Raw genomic sequence first — 19,062 nt, 5'->3', positions numbered from 1 at the left:
CTTGGGGCAGGAATGATGGTGGGGAATTTTTTTAAGTGTCTACAGGTGCTTCCAAGGCAAGGAAAGAGAAAGGACATGGGGGAAAACTATACTGAAGGGGCAGCTGCAACTAAGAGCCAGCCACCACCCACTATTGTCAGGTGCAGCGGAGGCATCCTCAGACTGCTGGTGGTGCCTGGGCACGGATCGCTGCCTGCAAGCGCATCGCCACGGACTCGCGTGTCCCCAGCTTGCTCTTACTGCTCTGTATCTTACCGCCTGATATGCACCCCAAGGCCTACATTCGAGTTGCTCTCCTTCAATGAGGGAAACAGTGGCAACTCCTTTCCCACTGCATCCATGCCGTTTGCACCTGTCGGCTTGGGGCATGATATTATCTCTTCTCCCGGATCCGTTGCGTACGCCCATAGCAGTAACCACAGCAAAGGCTCCCTCGCTGCACTGCCTTCTCCTGGCGCTGCCTCCCCACAGCCCAGGGGAAAGTTCTCAGGAGAACCCCTGCTTCCCTCTGTCTCTGTGGCAGGACTGACGCGCTGGGTGTTCTCTCTCTCCAGCTGAAACTGGCCGACTTTGCCGCCCTGAAGCGGCTGGTGCCCCTGCTGGAGGCCGTCTCCCGCGTTCACCCGGAGCCCGTCATCCAGGAGCTCGCCGGGGACCTGCGCATCGCCATCTGCACCCATGGAGCCTTTGCCCCAGAGACTGTCTGCGCTGCGGCTCAGGGCGCCCTGCTCAAGGGCCATGCTGGGGAGCCGGACAAAGCAGGAGTGGGCGTGAGCCGAGGCCCCACAGGATGCTCACAAGCCGAGGGCCCCGAGCCTAAGGGGGCTGTGCGGCAGGGCTCCACAGAGAGCAGCTTGCCCGCTGGGCACGTGTCCGCCCCACCAAGAGGACAGTGGGCTGCAACGCCTCTGGCAGAGCCACACTCTGGCTCCCCAGCCCCACAGAACCTGCCAGAGCTCCTCTTGTCTGCTTACGACCCCGATGTCCCGTCCCGAGCGGCTGCCTTGCGTCGCCTTTCCCGCTTGACAGAGCAGCGGGACCCCGAGGCCCTGAAGCTTCGGGTACAGCTGCTGGAGGTGGGCTGTTCAGAGGCGCTTCTGGGGAGGCGCCTGGCCTTTGTCTGCCACTCCTGCCCTGGGCCAGCTTCCTGGGGAAGCCCCTGCAACTGTGTGAGATTGTGCAGGTGGGAAGGGCTGGGGCCTTCCTTGCTCCCTGCATGGAAGAGCCCACTTTAAACTCCTAGTGTAGGCAAGGCTGTTGGGCTGGATGTTTGCTAGTCAAGGTGAACCAGACCTGGCAAAGCAGGAGGTGGGTTGTGGCCCTGCAGAGCTCCTTGGATTCTAGAGACCTATAGGTAGAGTTGGGTTTAAGTTGCCAGGCTTTGCCTCTCCAGCTTTCTTGCATCCTAACAAACCACGGAAGCATGTTGGCTGTCAGTATGTTGAGTGCTCAAAGAGGTGAGGGGGAACTTTGGGGGTTTGGTGGGGTGCAGCCCTCTCTTTTGCTTCCTGTAGTGGGGTGCAGGACCTCAGGCCCACCTGGGGGCTCAGTTTGGGCCTCCAAGGTTCCCCGGGGGGCCACTTCCCCTTTCCCTTGAGCACTGACCATGTTGTGGTTCCCTGGTTTCTGTGTGGGCTTCCCCTCCATTCTCCGAGGTTGCCTCTGCTCAGGCTTGGTTACCATCAGGAAGGGCTTTAAGCTATGATAGGCTGGTGGTTTGGCTAGTTTTTTTGTTGTTGTTCAGTCGTTCAGTCGTGTCCGACTCTTCGTGACCCCATGGACCATAGCACGCCAGGCCTTCCTGTCCTGCGCTCTCTCCCGGAGTGTGCTCAAGTTCATATTCATTGCATCGGTGATGCTATCTAGCCATCTCATCCTCTGCCGTCCCCTTCTCCTTTTGCCTTCAGTCTTTTCCAGCATCAGGGTCTTTTCCAGAGAGTTTTCTCTTCGCATTAGGTGGCCAAAATATTTGAGCTTCAGCTTCAGTATCTGTCCTTCCAATGAGCACTCAGGGTTGATTTCCTTTAGGATGGACTGATTTGACCTCCTTGCAGTCCAGGGGACTCGTAAGAGTCTTCTCCAGCACCACAGTTCGAAAGCATCAATTCTTCGGCGCTCAGCCTTCCTTATAGTCCAGCTCTCACAGCCATACATTACTACTGGGAAAACCATAGCTTTGATTAGATGGACCTTTGTCGGCAAGGTGATGTCTCTGCTTCTTACTATGCTGTCTAGGTTGGCCATAGCTTTCCTCCCAAGGAGCAAGCGTCTTTTAATTTCATGGCTACAGTCACCATCTGCGGTGATCTTGGAGCCCAAGAAAGTAAAATCTGTCACTGCTTCCATTTCTTCCCCTTCTATATGCCAGGAAGTGATGGGGCCAGATGCCATGATCTTAGTTTTTTTAATGTTGAGTTTCAAACCAGCTTTTGCACTCTCCTCTTTCACCCTCAACAAGAGGCTCTTGAGATCCTCTTCACTTTCTGCCATTAGGGTGGTATCGTCTGCATATCAGAGGTTGTTGATAATTCTCCCAGCAATCTTAATTCCGACCTCTGATTCATCCAACCCGGCATTTCTCATGATGTACTCTGCATATAAGTTAAATAAGCAGGGTGACAATATGCAGCCTTGTCATACTCCTTTCCCAATTTTGAACCACTCGGTTGTTCCATGTCTGGTCCTTACTGTTGCTTCTTGACCCTCGTACAGGTTTCTCAGGAGACAGGTAAGGTGGTCTGGTACTCCCATCACTTTAAGAATTTGCCACAGTTTGTTGTGATCCACACAATCAAAGGCTTTAGCGTAGTCAATGAAGCAGAAATAGACGTTTTTCTGGAATTCTCTTGCTTTCTCCATGATGCAGCGAATGTTGGCGATTTGATCTCTAGTTCCTCTGCCTCTTCGAAACCCAGCTTGTACTTCTGGTAGTTCTCGGTTCGCATACTGCTGAAGCCTAGCTTGTAGGATTTTGAGCATCACCTTGCTGGCATGTGAAATGAGCGCAATTGTGCGGTAGTTTGAACACTCTTTGGCGTTGCCCTTCTTTGGAACGTAAACTGACCTTTTCCAGTCTTGCGGCCATTGTTGAGTGTTCCAAATTTGTTGGCATATTGAATGCAGCACTTTAACAGCATCATCTTTTAGGATTTTAAATAGCTCAGCTGGAATACTGTCATCTCCACTAGCTTTGTTGTTAGTAATGCTTCCTAAGGCCCACTTGACATCACTTTCTAGGATGTCCAGCTCAAGTTCAGTGACCACACTATCATGGTTATCAGGGACATTCAGATCTTTCCTGTATAGTTCTTCTGTGTATTCTTTCCACCTCTTATTAATCTCATCTGCTTCTGTTAGGTCCCTGCCTTCTTTGTCCTTTATCATGCCAGTCTTTGCACAAAACGTTCCCTTGAGATCTCCGATTTTCTTGAAGAGATCTCTAGTCTTTCCCATTCTGTTGTTTTCCTCGATTTCTTTGCATTGTTCATTTAAGAAGGCCTTCTTGTCTCTCCTTGCTATTCTCTGGAACTCTGCATTCAGTTGGATATATCTTCCCCTTTCTCCCTTGCTTTTCGCTTCCCTTCTTTCATCAGCTGCTTGTAAAGCCTCATCAGACAGCCACTTGGCTTTCTTGCATTTCTTTTTCTTTGGGATGGATTTCGTTGCTGCCTCCTGAACAATGTTACGGACCTCTGTCCATAGTTCCTCAGGCACTCTGTCTATCAGGTCTAATCCCTGAAATCTATTCCTCACCTCCACTGTGTATTCATAAGGGATATGATTTAGGTCATACCTGAATGGTTTAGTGGTTTTCCCTACCTTCTTCCATTTAAGCCGAAATTTTGCAAGAAGCAGCTCATGATCTGAGCCACAGTCAGCTCCAGGTCTTGTTTTTACTGACTGTATGGAGCTTCTCCATCTTTGGCTGCAAAGGACATAATCAATCTGATTTCGATATTGACCATCTGGTGACGTCCATGTGTAGAGTCATCTCTTGTGCTGTTGGAAAAGAGTGTTTGCTATGATCAGCGTGTTCTCTTGGCAAAACTCTATTAGCCTTTGTCCTGCTTCATTTTGTACACCAAGGCCATGCTTGCCTGTTATCCCGGTGATTTCTTGACTTCCTACTTTAGCATTCCAATCCCCTATGATGAAGAGGACATCTTTTTTTGGTGTTAGTTCTAGAAGGTGTTGTAGGTCTTCATAGAACCGATCAACCTCAGCTTCTTCAGCCTAAGTGGTTGGGGCATAGACTTGAATTACTGTGATGTTGAATGGTTTGCCTTGGATTCGTACTGAGATCATTCTATCGTTTTTAAGATTGTACCCCAGTACTGCTTTTCCCACCCTTTTGTTGACTATGAGTGCTACTCCATTTCTTCTAAGGGATTCTTGCCCACAATAGTAGATATGATGGTCACCTGAATTAAATTCGCCCATGCCTGTCCATTTTAGTTCGCTGATTCCCAAGATGTCGATGTTCAGTCTTGCCATCTCATGTTTGACCACCTCCAACTTACCTTGATTCATTGATCTGACATTCCAGGTTCCTAAACAATATTGTTCTTTACAGCATCGGATTTTCTTTTCACCACCAGACACATCCACAGCTGAGTGTCCTTTCGGCTTTGGCCCAGCCGCTTCACTCTTTCTGGCGCTACTTGGAAATACCCTCTGCTCTTCCCCAGTAGTATATTGGACACCTTCCGACCTGAGGGGCTCATCTTCCGGTGTCATCTCTTTTAGCCTTGTGTTACGTTCCATGGGGTTTTCTTGGCAAGAATACTGGAGTGGGTTGCCATTTCCTTCTCCAGTGGACCACATTTTGTCAGAACTCTCTGCCATGACCTGTCCATCTTGGGTGGCCCTGCACGGCATAGCTTATGGCTTCACTGAGTTACACAAGCCCCTTCGCCACAACAAGGCAGTGATCCATGAAGGGGTTGGCTAGTTTTTACCCCGCCCCATTTTGCCTTCAGCCCCACCCACCACTGGAAAATGACCCCCAAGAGCTTCTCCAAAATGGAACTCAGCCCTTGGGCTGGGAGAGGTCCCCACCCCTGAGCATCCAGGCAGTGACCTTTCTAGCATAAGATAATGCAGCGGTGGGGCGCCATTGCCATGCCTGCTGGGACATCCGCTGCTGCCTCTCTCCCCTTGGATGAATGAGCCAGTTCAAGCCCTGGTCTTTGGGTCATTTTAGCTCTCGTGAAATCCATTTCTGCTCCCTTTCCTCTGTCAGAGCACCCTGCTGCTCAACAGTTTCTGAGAGCCTCAAGGACTCCTTCCATGGTCAAAAATTCCGGCTCCCGGTTAGGCCGAAGCTGCCACGGTGCTTCCTGCTAGCAAAACCTGTGTCTGGGCCTGGGTGGGGGCTTTCCGTGGAGGATGCAGGAGATGCTTTGCATTTCGGGAAGGTACCAGCACAGAGGTGTGTGGCTCCCAGATGCAAATATCCCAGCTGACTCAGGTGAGTTGATTTTTGGTCTTTATACTTCCAGGTTTTTGTGGAAAACTTGGAACATGAAGACTCCTTTGTTTACCTTTCTGCTATCCAAGGTAAGCTGGAAAAATCTGTCCGTCTGTCTCAGGCTTTGCTGAGAATGAAAACAGAAGCTGTTCGCTGCCTGGTCGAACAGCCTAATTGTGAAGCGGCCAGCACCAGACTCCTTTTCTGTGTGGCTGAGATGTAAATAAATAAGGATTGCCTGGCTGGATCCAGCCAGGGGTCCCTCTGGTCTTGGGGCAGAAGCTCCGGTCTTTCAGGAGCGAGAGGGGGTTGGCTCTTCTGAGCTGCCACCACGGATCTTTGTGGGTTGAGGCAGAGCCTGCATCCCAGGAGAAAAGACAGGGGGCTCTTAATGAATTCGGCAAGCCCCACATCCGGGCTCCCTCTGATTTTTGTCAAGTCGTCCTCCCTCCCCAGTAGCCTCCCAAAAGCTAGATAGAGGGTCGGCCTGCCTTTGGGCCTCCCGGTAATGCGAGTGCTGCTTCACAGTGCAATGGCTCTGCTGAGCAGATGCTGCTCTCCTCTGTGGCGTCTTCTCCCAGGTGAGAGAGGTGGCTGCTTGGCTGGAGGAGAGCTGAGGGGTGCCCCTGGGAGAAGTGGGTGAGGTCCTGAGCTCGCGAGTGCAGCAGGGCAGGAGCTGATGCCACTTGTTGGTCATCTAAATGGTCACATTTCCCAGCATGTTGGCTTAAGGACACCAGGGCTGCCCTCTACAGAGTCAGACCCTCGGTCCACCTAGCCCGTTACTGTCGACACTGACTGGCAGCAAGGGCTCCCGGGGTTTCTGGCAGGAGTTTTCCCGGCCCCACCCAGGAATCCAGGCATCAGACCTGGGACCTTCTGCATGCAAAGCGGGGGCTGCACCATGGGGCGCTGGCCCATCCGCAAAGCTACAGTGATAAGAACAGAAGGGGAGCCCTGCTGGATCAGACGAGGGTCCGTCAGACCAGCACTCTGTGCACACAGTGGCCGACCAGCTGTCGACCGGGAGCCCACAAGCCAGTCCTTGTGCAAAGTGATTGAACATTGCCTTGCCGAGGAACTCTCGCCTGTCTTCCTGTCTTTTGGCAGCGTCTCCTTTCACGAGGAACTGTGACTAATTCCTCAGGCAAAGCGGTCTCCCAACGGGCTTCCTTGGAAGAACAGCAAGGCGATCTGTCGTAAGCCAGGCAGATAATGCTGTGCAAATACTGAGCGGCACTTGTGTGCGCTCCTGGCTGTCTTCTGAGGAAGTGAGCACCGTGGCATCTGTATTCTCTGTCATCTCACGTAGGCCTTGGGTGTCACTATGAAGCCATTCCAGGATGTTCCCGACAGTTGTGCGTTGACCGTCAAAGAGTTTGGACCATACCTCAGAGGTCATCTGCTCCATCCCTCATCAGGGCAGGAAATCCAAACCATCAGGAAGCTCTTCCCAGCATTTAGGCAAAATTCCCTTTCTTGGAATTTGAACTTGTCAGTTCAGATCCTATCCTCTGGATCAACAGAGAGATCAGATTTGGTCCATCATCGGTGTGTCAGCCAGTGGTAACAGGGCACTGAAATGAATGTTGTACATTTTGCCATGTCCTTGCTTAAGCAGCTAATCTGTGTACAGAGAGTGCAAAAGGAAATGGAGGGGCTGTAGCTCAGTGGATACAGCACTTGTTTTGCATGCAAAAGGTTGCAACCTCAATCCCTGGCATCTCCAAGTAGGTCTGGGAAAACGCCTGCCTGAAACCATGAAGGAAAGAGGAACATTTCAGGCTGAGCCCAAGAGGTCAGCACAGGAAGGTCTGCAGTATGGTGGCTTCTTTGTTCTCAGCGTGGTCGCTTTGCTCTCCTCCAGGGGTCCCTCCGTCTGTGGTAAGGTGGTTGGTGAGGACAGAGGGCCTTCTTGGTGGTGGTGCCCATTTGTGGAATTTGCTCCCAAGAGAAGCCTGCCTGGTACCACCATTGTCCTCATTTTGCCACCAGGCAAAGGCATTTTTATTCCCCCAGGCTTTAGAGGGAGCAATCCTATGGCTGCTAGTCAGTGGCTAGACGGCTGTAGGATATGTGGTTTTATGGGAACCAACCCAGAGAACTGGCCTTCTCCCCTTTCTGTACTGCCTCGCAGGCAACGCAGAACAGCCCCACACTCCGTGCTCGGAAGAGGAGCATGAAGTGACCAAAATGGGGTGTTCCAGGGGGCATTCTAGGGTGGGGAATGTGGAAATGCCAGTATGACACATCCATTGTGCCGTCCGGCAGCCTCTTCCCCTGCTCCGCCTTCCTACGGCTAGATGGCTGAAATTGGCCGTGTAGCTGCAAATGCAGGGCAGGAGAAGTGCGGAGGGAACGATCCCCTCCGTGCTTCTCCTGCCCTGCATTGGATAGGCGGTCACTTCTGAGTTCGGAGGCGGCCACCTATCCCCACAGGATTGCACCCTTGGTGTATTTTAGGACACATTCCTATATTACAATTACATGGGCTGTGAGAGGTCTGTAGGCAGAAGGGTGGCAGAGCTCCGCCAGTACACCAGCAGAACACCCCACTGTCAGAATGGCTGAAACGGGGGGAGGGGGATTATGGGTGGCACAGTGGAGGAGCACATGGACGCTGAATCCTGCACTCCAGTCTACAGCCATGCCCCTGTTGACATTGAAACTTCACCCCTAGACAAGGCCAATGAATAGGCTGCTTAGGGAATAAACGCTGCACAGGCGCAGCAGAAGCTGCCTTGTGCAGAGTCAGAGCCCTGGCTCCTCTGCCCCAGTACTGTCGGCACGGATGGGCAGCAGTGGCTCTCCAGGGCTCCAGGCAGAAGTTTTTCCAGCCTCACCTGGAGATGCCAGGGAGCGGACCTGGGTCCTTTGGCATGCAAAGCAGGGCTGCTGCCGCCGGACGAGCCGGGCTCCTGCCAGGCAGATGACAGAGGAGCTGAAGGGGGCGGGTTTCCGCCTGCAGCAGTCAAGCAGCCAGCAGGGGAGCGTGCCCACCCCCGCCCGCCGCCTCTCTCCTGGGCTTGTGTCAGCTTGAGCGAGTGAAGGGCTCAGCTGTGTCCCGTGGGGGACAGACGTCTTGGCGCGCCCACCGCGATGCACCGAGCGCTGCTCCTTGCACGCCAAGCGACCTCGCTGCCGCCCTGACTAGCGCTGGCAGCTTTTTCACGGGGGGCGGGGCAGTCAGACTGCTGCGTGCAGCGTAGAGAGTGATGTCAGCCGCCAAAGCCCTGGGAAGATGTGGGGCAGAGGCTAGGACGTGGGGCAGCCGGCACCTCTTAACCTCTGTCCTTCCCCCCAGATATTCTCCTCGCTGCTTGTTGGCGTGCGCTGTCCCACGCACACATGCACCCCGATTCCAGAACACCCAGCCTCCACTGTTTCTGGCTGAAGGAGAGGCTGAAAGGAAGCCCGGCAAGGGTTCTTCAGCCTTGCCCGTTCAGCCTTCGCCACTGACCTGCTGCTTGGCACTGGCAAAGACTCTCCCCGCCTCTTCCCCAGTGCTGTTTTATTGCAGTTTTTTATTTCATTGCTTTGGAAGCCGGAAATGAGTAACGGACAAACCCAGTCTCAAAAAATGCAGAGCTGGGATGTTGGCAGGTTTTAGCCAGTCTGTGCCACGGTAACTAATTGTAATTATACCTACGATGCCTTTGCAGTCAGCTTTTAATGCAGGATCTGCCATTGGCAATGTGCCGTTTGCACACATTTCGTGGTAGATTTCTGTGGTGGACACACAGTAAAAAAAGAAGAAGAAGCAAGCATGGAAGAGGGATGTCTGTTTCAGACTACTAGCAACCCCCAGAACTTTAGCAGGGTGTGTGTGGAGTTTGTAAAGTTTCAAGAGTGGGGGTATTATAAAGATCAGAGGGGGTCACAGAGTTCTCTGTGGGACTCAGGCTGCACCATAGAGGGTATCTGAAAGTGCCTCCTTGCCTGCTGGGGAAAGAAGCGAGCTTTGAATTGCCATCCCCTGGAGCCAGGGCTCTGGGGGTTCTGCTTTTTAGCCAGTTCAGGGGAGCCCTCAGGTGACCTCATTCATGCTTATTTCCTCGAGGTTCTATTACAGATGGGGCAGGGAGCCTCTTTCAGCCCGTGGGTTGAATTCAGTTTGGGAGACGCCCTCTGCCCACCAGTGGTGGGTGGAGATGAAGGCAAAAGAGGCGTGAATATCATCAAGGGACACTTCAGAAATGCCCTTCCAGAGTCTTCTAGCAGGAATCAGTCTGGGCTAAAGAGGGCAAAATTGGCTGAGATCTAGGAGCACCCTAAGCGTAGCAGTCCCCTTGGCTTTTTGCCTGAACCAACAGTTAGCGAACACTTGCCTTGTTGTGGGGCCAGCTGTGCCCCCATTACTGTGGGGTGAGCTGTGCAGGAGTTTCCTTGTCCTTGACCACTTGCTTGACCCCCTTGCTGTTTTTCTTGGCTGCCGGTGGGGGTGACTGGACCGATACAGGGTTGCTTTTGGTATCTGGGGATCAATCCAGCAAGGAAACAGCAAGGCTTGGGGAGAGGAAACAGGGACTGTGTGCAGAACTCTCTTTCAAGCCCAGCAACAGGTGCTGAGCTGCCAAACTGGGCTGTGGCCATCCCAACCCCCCAGCTATCAGCTGACATGGCCTGTGCAGATGTAACCGTCTGGGAATACTTCCTTTTCCAACAGCTTGATGCCTCTAAATTGCCGGGCGGGCGTCTCCCCCCCCCCCTTCCTCTCCCTATGTCCAGAGGCAGGGCTATGGCTGCCCTGGAGCTGGAGATCAAAGGACTGTGAAAAACAGCTGCATCCTAGTCATAGCTCAGAGGGGGTTGAGGTCATAACCTGTGCCTTTAAGGCTCTCCACAAGCAGCTCTTTAACTGAGGGTGTCCGGCATGCTCTGTTGGGTCTGGGCTGTTTTACGGCTCCGGGGTGGCGGAAGGCAGTTTCTGGCTGAGCAAAGCCTGCTTTTCCTATTGTTTACAAAGGACGATGGGCTTGCACATTAGGCCGGAAGCATTTAGGTTGTAATTGGCCTGGGAGGTAAGTGATAGCCGTGGGGACGGGGTTCTGTTGCTCAGGAGAAACCACTGCCATGGCTTGTTGGGGCAAGGCTGTAGGATACAGAACACTTCAAAGAGAGGCTCCCGTCCCAGTTACCTTTGGTGGGCTGGAGCTTGACTTGATCCCCCATGGCTAAACATGCCTCTTCCAGGGGCAGGTAAAATAAAACCTGGGGCTCATCAGAGACTCGTTTTGACATGAGCCTTTTAAGGAGTAACCTCGTGAAATCTTGATTTGCAGGAGGCCTGTGATGAAGCCAGCTGTTGCCTGCTCATGTCACAAGAAGCCAGCCCAGCCTCCCCCAACCCAGTGCCCTCCAGATGTGTTGGACTACAGCTCCCAGCATCCTCAGCTGCCTGTGTAGCCCAACACATCTGGAGCACACCAGATTGGGGCAGGCTAAGTCAACCCGTCTCAGAGGAGCCCCAGAACTTTTCCACTGTGTTGCCGTTGCACACCAACGCACTTTCCCTTTGGGAGCACGGACTTTTCTGGTGGAGCCGCCTCCAAGAGAGTCCGAGTGGGTTTGGTTTGTTGGTGGCAATGCCAAACTTGAGCTTTCTAGCTTCTAGTAGCTCTCTTCTGCTCCAGAAGCAGTTCCATCCAGCCTGGCTAGAGGTTGCTTTTTGTAGCTTACTCTAACCCTCTTGGCATGGAACAGAGAGCTGTGCTCGGTTGACAGAGCTCACAATCATAAGCCCACTCTGGACAAGGGCAGAAAAGGAATCTCAGCAATAACCAAGGTGCACTCTAAAAGATTTCTGAGGGACGTGGCTTTGTCCTTCTCTCCACGAGTCAGATCTTCACTCCCTCTGTTTGTTGTTTCTTATTGTGGCAATGCATCTTCTGCTTCGCCAGCTGTAGAAATAGGCAAGGGCTCAAAATGCTACCAGTGCTCCAAAGCGCCCCCCCCCCCCGTGCTTCCGACATCAGTCCACCCAGTGGCGGAACCTGGTCTTCTGTCTGTGTCATGCCCTTGTGCTCCTTTTTCTCTGGACCTCCAGGTGTTGCCCTGCTGTCGGATGCGTTCCCAGAGCGAGTCCTGCCCTATCTGCTAGCCCAGTATGGGAGTGTTCGGCCAGGCCCACAGGAAGTGCAGGCAGCTGAGACCCGGATGAAAGTGGGAGAGGCCCTCATGCGCATCACACGAGCCCTGGGTGAGTTTGCATTTCCCTCTGAGGAGTCTGTGTGCGTATCTTTATTGCAACGGAAATTTGCTGTGCAACTTCGATGCTCTTTCCCTGCCTTTTCAGTGTTCTAGAATCTCCAGGGAGCAGATTATTGCAAAAGCCTGAAAGCTTCCTGCCCAGGGCCTAAGCTGACTTTTCAACCAGGCACGTCCAGAAAGAGTTACAAAACCCACACTGTTGTAACCGGCTGTCCTGGATTCTGGCCCCCTATACACTCCTAAGCAGCACCGATGCTCCTCCAGGGGTCTGGCACCAGCCTTTCTGGTCCACAGCTGCCCACAGCTTTGTCACCTTGGACCAGCCTGGGCAATATACTCCACTGGGGCAGAGTTGCCCCAGCAACAGCCCCTATTTCTTCTGCAGCACCCTCTGTGCTTCCTGTACTTCAAACCTAGTGACCAAGCACCAAATGGAAAGCATGAAAAATTGCCATCTAGGCCCACCCAGAAGCTCACCTGCCTTGGCTTTGGAGTCAGATTCTCTGGCACAGGCCGAAGCATCACAACAGGCCCAGCCCTTGCAAAGGGGAGGTAGGTGTCTTGAGGGCAGGGGGATGAGTCACCTCCTCTCCCTGAGCCTGGAATGGGATTTGAATCTGTGCATGGTATTTACTGAACCATGAGAACTTCCTCTTCACCCCATTTCCCCAGAATTGGAAGTTCAGGAATTACCCACCTGTTTCCTGCATGTCACAAGGCATCTTGATAACACTCAGCTGTATTCCTTGATGTTTCCTGACTTCTGTAAGACTAAAGTTTTGTGGCTTGTCTGGGCATGAGAATGAATGCTCCAGTGTTTTTTGCTTCTTTTTTTAACAAACTGAACTCCTCTGTGCCGGAGTCCAGCTTTACCATGGTTCCTTTTAGCCAGCCTGGATGGTGCCACCACAGCCCTCTTGAGTCTTCCACCCACTGCTGTTGGCAGAAGACAGATCCCTCCCTGCATCTCTCACTGCAAATCCTGCTAGGTCAATTCAACCTTGCTACATTTTATTTATGTTGAACCAGCTCCTCATTAAAGTCCCATCTGGTCCGGATGTTTCTCCATCTGTGCAGCCCACCTGTGTGTTTGGTGCAAAAAGGGACTAAGAGACCAGGTTTTGGCTCTTGCCATTGAGAGAGAGAGTCCTCCTTGATTTTGTTGGGCTTCTGTGGCAGCTGAATAAATACTTTCTCAACATAGGGTTAATGTGTGAGGACCTTGACTAGTTTTTAAGCTTCCTACCTAGAGGGAACAAACCTGCTTGGCATCAACTGGTCTATTTAAGGGTGTGTGTGTGTGTGTGTGTGTGAGAGAGAGAGAGAGACAGAGACAGAACCACTGCATGACACAAAGGATACTGGAATATGTGCTAGACCAGGGGTGGGCAGAAAGTAGATCTCCAGATGTTTCAGCTTTCAACTCCTGGCATTCCTGACGGTTGGCCATGCTGACGGGCTTCTGGGTGTTGACGTCCAAAACATCTGGAGATCTACCTTCTGCCCACCCCTGTTCCAGGGCACACACTTGGGCTGTTGGGTCTCTCTGTTGACCAGTGTGGACTGAGAGCGTGGCCTTCCCTGGGGTGATGCATTGCAAGGGATGGAGTGGCTGTGGCCCTGGGCCAGCCGTCCTTTGAGGGGGCTCATCTGCACTCTGTTCTCATTGAGGAAACCCTGATAAGCTTCCAGGGAACAAGCCCTTCCTTTTCAAAACCACCGCTAGGCTAAGCTGGAGTTACCTGGACTGACCCTCCGCTGCTGGGAGCTGTTTAGAATACTGTGTGCTTGTTTGAATTGTTTGTTGGCCATCCCAGGCATAAAGCACATTGTTGGGAAGCAGGATATTTCCAGGCAGAGACTGGGGCTCCAGCCTGCAAAAAAACTGGCAATTAACTGGACGTTTTGGCAGTCAACACTGCAGCTTTCTGCAGCAACCTGCAGAGTTGCACGCATGTGCAAAAGCACCACCTGGCTTCTGTTTTCTTCAGCAGATCCGAGATCTCATGAGCAGCATCCTAGAGCCCTGGGAAGTCTTGCTCCAGGCCTATCCCTAGGGAGGCTTTGCTGGCAAGCTGTCGTTCCCTCAGTGATGTTGGGTTGTTACAAAATAGCCTCCAGCAGCCAGAGCATGAGTGGCACCAGCTCATCGCCTAGGTGAACCTGCCTCCCATAGGTTGCTTGCTTCCAGTAGTGCTGCTCCCATGTAGTGATAGGGGGACAGGGTGGGAGCCACTCCATAGCTCTCAGCCTGCCTGCCTTGCTTGCTCCCTCTCCTTGTGTGTGGGCTCTGACAGCAATCAGAGCATTTAACCCTCTGCTTCCTCCCCCCCCCCCATGTGAAGGGCTTTTTTGTTCTCCAAGGTAGAAGGGCACTCAGACATTCCCACTGCTCTCTCTAAACAACCATCTGCTGGAAAAAAAAAAAGGTTCTTGGCTGCTCCCACATAAGGAGTTGCTGCTGGCAAAGGGCCCTTTTCTTTAAAGATAATAGCATAATTGCTCCCTGGTGTGTTAGGCCTTTATTCTTCTGTTTGTATCTTTTTCTTTTTTCTTTTACCTTTTCAAGGTGCGCTTCCTGCCCCTCCCCTCCCCCAAAGCAAGAGGGCTGTGCATGGGGGGCGGAGGCCCCTGCTGTGCCTAGCCAGGCGTTAGGGAGGCTCTCCACCCCTCTACTGTCTTTCGACCCATTCCCTATGCTTGCTCTCAGCGAGTGCATCTTCCCCCAGCCTGGTGTGCTCCCAGTGTGTCGGACTACAGATGTGTTGGAGTACAACTCCCATAATACCCTGATCTGCCTGCGGGATTATGGGAGTTGTAGTCCAACACATTTGGCGGGCACCAGGTTGGGGAAGGCTGTCCTAGGAGTTTCTTCGCTTGGACCTGAAGTGCTCTGGCACCTTGTGGCCCAAGAAAATGGCTTCCTGTGAGTGGAGCTTCTTTTGGGGCTGCCCGGGGCTCTGCTACTGCTTGGCCGTTCTGTGTGTGTGTGTGGGGGGGGGCCTGGAAGCCCTGCCAGGGCCACTGAGCTGCCGCTCTTCCTTCCTGGGCTGTGCCTCTCCCTGCAGGCCCAGTTCTTGTGCTGCCGCCAGCACAGTCCCTTGTTTGGCGTGCGCTGACTAGCCTCCCTATTTATAGCCGAAATTAAACCAAACTGTTTGTACGTCTTCACATTTTTCATCACTTCAGTGCTATTTAAGAGAGTGCCCTGCATTCTTAAAAAATGTGGGCTTCCCCCCGCCCCATCTTTGGGTTTTGCTTTGCTCTGGGGGCGACTCCGCTCTGAATGGCAGCGGAGTGCTGATTGCGGCAACAACACAAACAGACAGCGTTTGTGGGCATTTGCATCTGTTGGGCGTGGAAGACCCCTCCCCGAGCAGTGTGGCGGAGCACCACCTCCTACACCAGGGGCCCTGAACCTCTGGCCTGGGAGCCCAGTCCAGCCCACCAGGGACCCCACCTCGGCCCTCTGGGGAGGTCCGTGACCCCTCCCCCTTTCCCCAGATCACCGGTCGTTTGGTGGTTTCCTGGCTTACTCATTTTTCCCCATTCTGAGAGGTTGGCATGATGCTCCTAAGGCTTAGCTACTGACAGGAAGAGCTTGAAACTACAATGGCTGGGTGGGGGTGGCATTTTTTGCCCTTTGCCTTGGCCCCCCCCAAATGTCCCCCCCCCCCCCCGAGAGCTCTGAAATTGAATTTGGCCTTTGGACGGAAAGAGGTTCCACAGCCCAGTTCTACAAGACGTTTCCAGGACCGAGGGATGATGGCTTGAGTTCCGTCAGTGTACACTAGCCACTTACTGCTGGACACGAGGGGGCCTTATTTTGGCCTACCGGCTCCCTTGTGGTGCAGCATGATCCTGCCTCCTGGAGGAAGCTTTTGAGGAAGGTGGCGGAGCGCAGGTGCCCAACCGTGAATTGCGCCCGTCTTCCCACTGCCCTTCGCTCCCTGCATCCCCAGGTGGGTGAGGCAGAGCCACCTCACACAGCGAGAAGAGGAGCCCTGGGGTGGGCCGCTGTTGTTGTTCCGTCGTTCAGTCGTGTCCGACTCTTCGTGACCCCATGGACCATGGCACGCCAGGCCTTCCTGTCCTGCGCTCTCTCCCGGAGCATGCTCAAGTCCATATTCGTTGCATAGGTGATGCTATCCAGCCATCTCATCCTCTGCCGCCCCCTTCTCCTTTTGCCTTCAGTCTTTCCCAGCATCAGGGTCTTTTCCAGAGAGTTTTCTCTTTGCATTAGGTGTAGGGTACATTTATGGGACCAAAGCCCCCGGCAACTTGGAAATGCCCTTAGGCTTGGACTGATCACCCCACCCGCCCAGCCAGCCGCTTTCAATGCCTCAACTTCCCACGGGGTCACTGGCTTCGAAGGAACCCGCCTGGGTCTTGGGAGAAGCGGAACTGGGCTTCCTGCGTCCCTTCTATCCACTCTGTTGCCTTCTGCCAGTGCTGGCCTCTCTAGCCACCAGTCCCGTCCCATCATTGCCGCCCCGCCCCGGGTGCAGGGTCCCTGGCCAGGGCTTTCCTGTACAGATACTCGAGAGTGGTAGGAGAGCGGGCGGTCGCTGCCAGCCCAGCTGGACACAGCTGTGCCTGGGCACTTGTGCTGCTCTGGGAGCCCCCAGACCAACTCGCAGACTAGGGCTGGGGTGAATCCAAGGCTGAGCAGGAGAAGGCTTCTCCGACAGTCCTGGGGGGGAGGCCACTCAGGAGGCGGTGTCTGCCCTGTGCTCCTGCCTGCAGCATTTGCCCCAGGGCACCTGGCTACCTTGGGAGGGGGCCGTGAGGGGGGAGCAAGTGTGGCAAGGGGCTGCAGCATACGTGTGCTGGGAGTGGCTGCTTTGCAGCACTTCTGAGGTTTTCATGTCAGAAAGTCGCTTTCCTTTTTTCCGGCAGCAGGAAGCCAAAGTCAAGTTGAGATCTGCCGGTTGGCTGGTGGAAAGGATATGGATTGGGAAGGCGCTTGTGCAACCTGACCCAGTTGTGTGTAACCTCTGCGTGGGAAGAAAGAGGAGCCCCTGCGGGGTGGGGGGAGGCACGGTCGGCAAGTGCCTGCACAGCCTCCTGCGGGATTCGCATTGTCGGCCGAGCTTCGGCACATTGCGTTCGCCCCGCCCAGGATGTCAGCGGAGGAGGAGAAGCTCCCTCTTCCCCTCCAGGGATCCCCCACTCTGCGCCCCTCTGGGGGCGGGGCGGGAGCTGTCTGCTTTGTTCCCCACCCAGAATGCCACTTTGGAAGGCAAGAGCCATAATTAGGCCCCATCAGCTGGAAGGAGATGCACCTGACGGCCTGGGTTGGCGCGCTGCTTACATCTGAGTAAGGGGGTGTTGCCATTGCGTGGGATGCAAGCTAATTTCATTCGGCACAGGCGTTCGCCCTCCCCGCTGCTGCCATAGTCTTCGCTGCTGCTCAGAAGCATATGGGCAGCAGCTGCCATCGGAAGCCAAAGCTGGCCGGCCCCAGCCCTGCTCGCTTCTGTGCTCTGGGTTACCAAGGCAGGACGATTTTCTCGTACTAGTAAGCAAGCCCGTGAGAATCTGCTGATTGTACACCAGTCACTCAGGTGCAGCATTTGAGTTTTTTGTTTGCTCAGGAGTATGCCTGGCCTGTGGATGCAGCGCTTGCTTAGAAGTGTGAGAATTGCAGAGCCAAGCAGAAGTGGTGTCTGGGCAGTATCTGGTGGCACAGTCACCTCTGGGAAGGAAGGAAGTCCCGGCCTCCCCCTCCCACATGGCTGGAGCCCCTTCCAGAGGAAGGCTCTGGGCCTTCAGGCCTGGGGCAGATGCAGATGTGCCATCTCTTGTGCCATTGACATGCGGGTGAAGGGAAGACCAGTGGGGAAGCTTTGTGCTTTGGAATCCAGCAGCCTCAAGTCCCTTGTGGTGCAAATCAGAAAGGCTGCTAATGAAACTGAGGGGATTAAGGGTTCATCCTGAGCCCAGGAGTTGAGTGTCTGATTGTGTGTCAGGAAGCACCAGGGTGCATGCTGTTCAAAGGTGTTTATGGCCTGTCAGGTTCCTCCTATTCTTGTGTGAGTGGTTGGATAAGCCTGTCTTGACTCCTGCTGCATCCCCACCCCCAAATATTCCTGCAGCAGCACGTTCGCATGGTTCGCATGCCAGCTGAAGGGCTTGTCGCCCAGTAAAAGTCTTGCACTGCTACTTTAAACTCGTTACCCTTCACTGTTGTGTGTCAGGTATTAACATCCTCACACTTCACCTTTTGCTATTTTAAATGAGGAAAGGTTACAACTCTGGGACTGTTCAGCTTAGAAAAAAGACCAGTACACAGAGACCTGATCGAGGTGTATAAATGCATGTTTTGGGGAATGTGGATAGAAGGAAAAAATGTCTTCCTCCTCATACTCGGGGGGTCATCTCATGAAGCTGATTGGTGGGGGATTCAGGACAGGTAAAAGGAAGGACTCTTCACACAGCACGTTGTTGAACCATGGAATTGCTTCCACAGGATGCAGTGATGGCTGCCGTCTTGGATGGGTTTAAAAGTGGATTAGAGAAGTTCATGGAGGATAAGACTGCCAGTGGCTACGACTCATGATAGCTATATGTTACCTCCAGCATCAGAGGCAGGATGCCTCTGAATATTGCTGGGGAACACGAGCAGGAGGGTGCTATTGCGCTCGTGTCCTGCTTGTGGCTTTCCACTGGGGCATCTGGCTGGCCACTGTGGGAACTGAACGCCGGACTGGATAGACCTTTGGTCTGATTCAGTGGGGCTCTTTTTATGTTCTTAAATTCACTTTGCATCTTGTGGCCCCTGAAGGGGGCAACAGGAATCCCACTGCATTTTTCTTAGTATTTAAGGTGCCACAAGACTGTGTTTGCAACAGACTGACCAGGGTGCACCTCATTTGCTATCTTTCCATTCTCTGACGAAGCATTCTGTGAACTTGAAAGCTTGCAGCATCCTGTGGTGACTGTACCCTGGCTTAGTAAAACATACCATGTGACCTCCTGGTCCTTGGGACTGGCGTAAGAGGCATAATTTGCTGCATGTGCAGAGCAAGGCAGCATTTTCCTGTGCATGGTTCTTCATAGTCTTGGAGTTATGCATCCTCAGAGCAACCATGCCAGCTACATCATGGCTGCTTCCCCCGCTAATCAGACCCACCCCACTCATGGCAGAAGCCCAAGGGAGCTCCTGGGCTGTTCGTGTGGTTGGCCCAATCCTGGTCCTCATTGCCTGCTTGTTGCAGTGAACGCCACAGATAGCCCTTCGCTGCACATAAATAAGGCCGCTGCTGCTCTCTGTGGAGGGGCCACGGAGCACGAGGAGCAAAAGCTGCTGTGACTCCATCGCTGGAGAGCCCATCTCTGCTAGTTGAGGCCTGCGGAAAGGCAGCAGTGGCGCCTTGCCG

General features: G+C 53.5%; 1 protein-coding gene across 8 annotated transcripts in view; it reads left to right on the top strand.

The window, feature by feature from the left end:
- TANGO6 (transport and golgi organization 6 homolog) overlaps positions 1-19,062 on the top strand; it is a 52,592-nt gene that overhangs the window by 23,844 nt on the left and 9,686 nt on the right. For 7 of the 8 annotated variants that reach the window (XM_084812620.1, XM_084812621.1, XM_084812626.1 and 4 more), the window contains 3 exons: positions 555-1,076; positions 5,502-5,559; positions 11,517-11,669. In XM_084812620.1, the coding sequence (XP_084668746.1) occupies positions 555-1,076; positions 5,502-5,559; positions 11,517-11,669 (733 nt within the window). The remainder of the gene's footprint in view (positions 1-554; positions 1,077-5,501; positions 5,560-11,516; positions 11,670-19,062) is intronic. The other variant, XR_014784689.1, reaches the window with a different exon arrangement.

This window comes from Heloderma suspectum, chromosome 8, assembly GCF_057233095.1.
Source record: "Heloderma suspectum isolate Gila_16-S chromosome 8, 16-S_ref, whole genome shotgun sequence".
NCBI classification, from domain to species: domain Eukaryota; kingdom Metazoa; phylum Chordata; class Lepidosauria; order Squamata; family Helodermatidae; genus Heloderma; species Heloderma suspectum.
The sequence above is the reverse complement of the archived record's forward strand: the minus strand, read 5'-3'. Positions and strand labels throughout refer to the sequence as shown.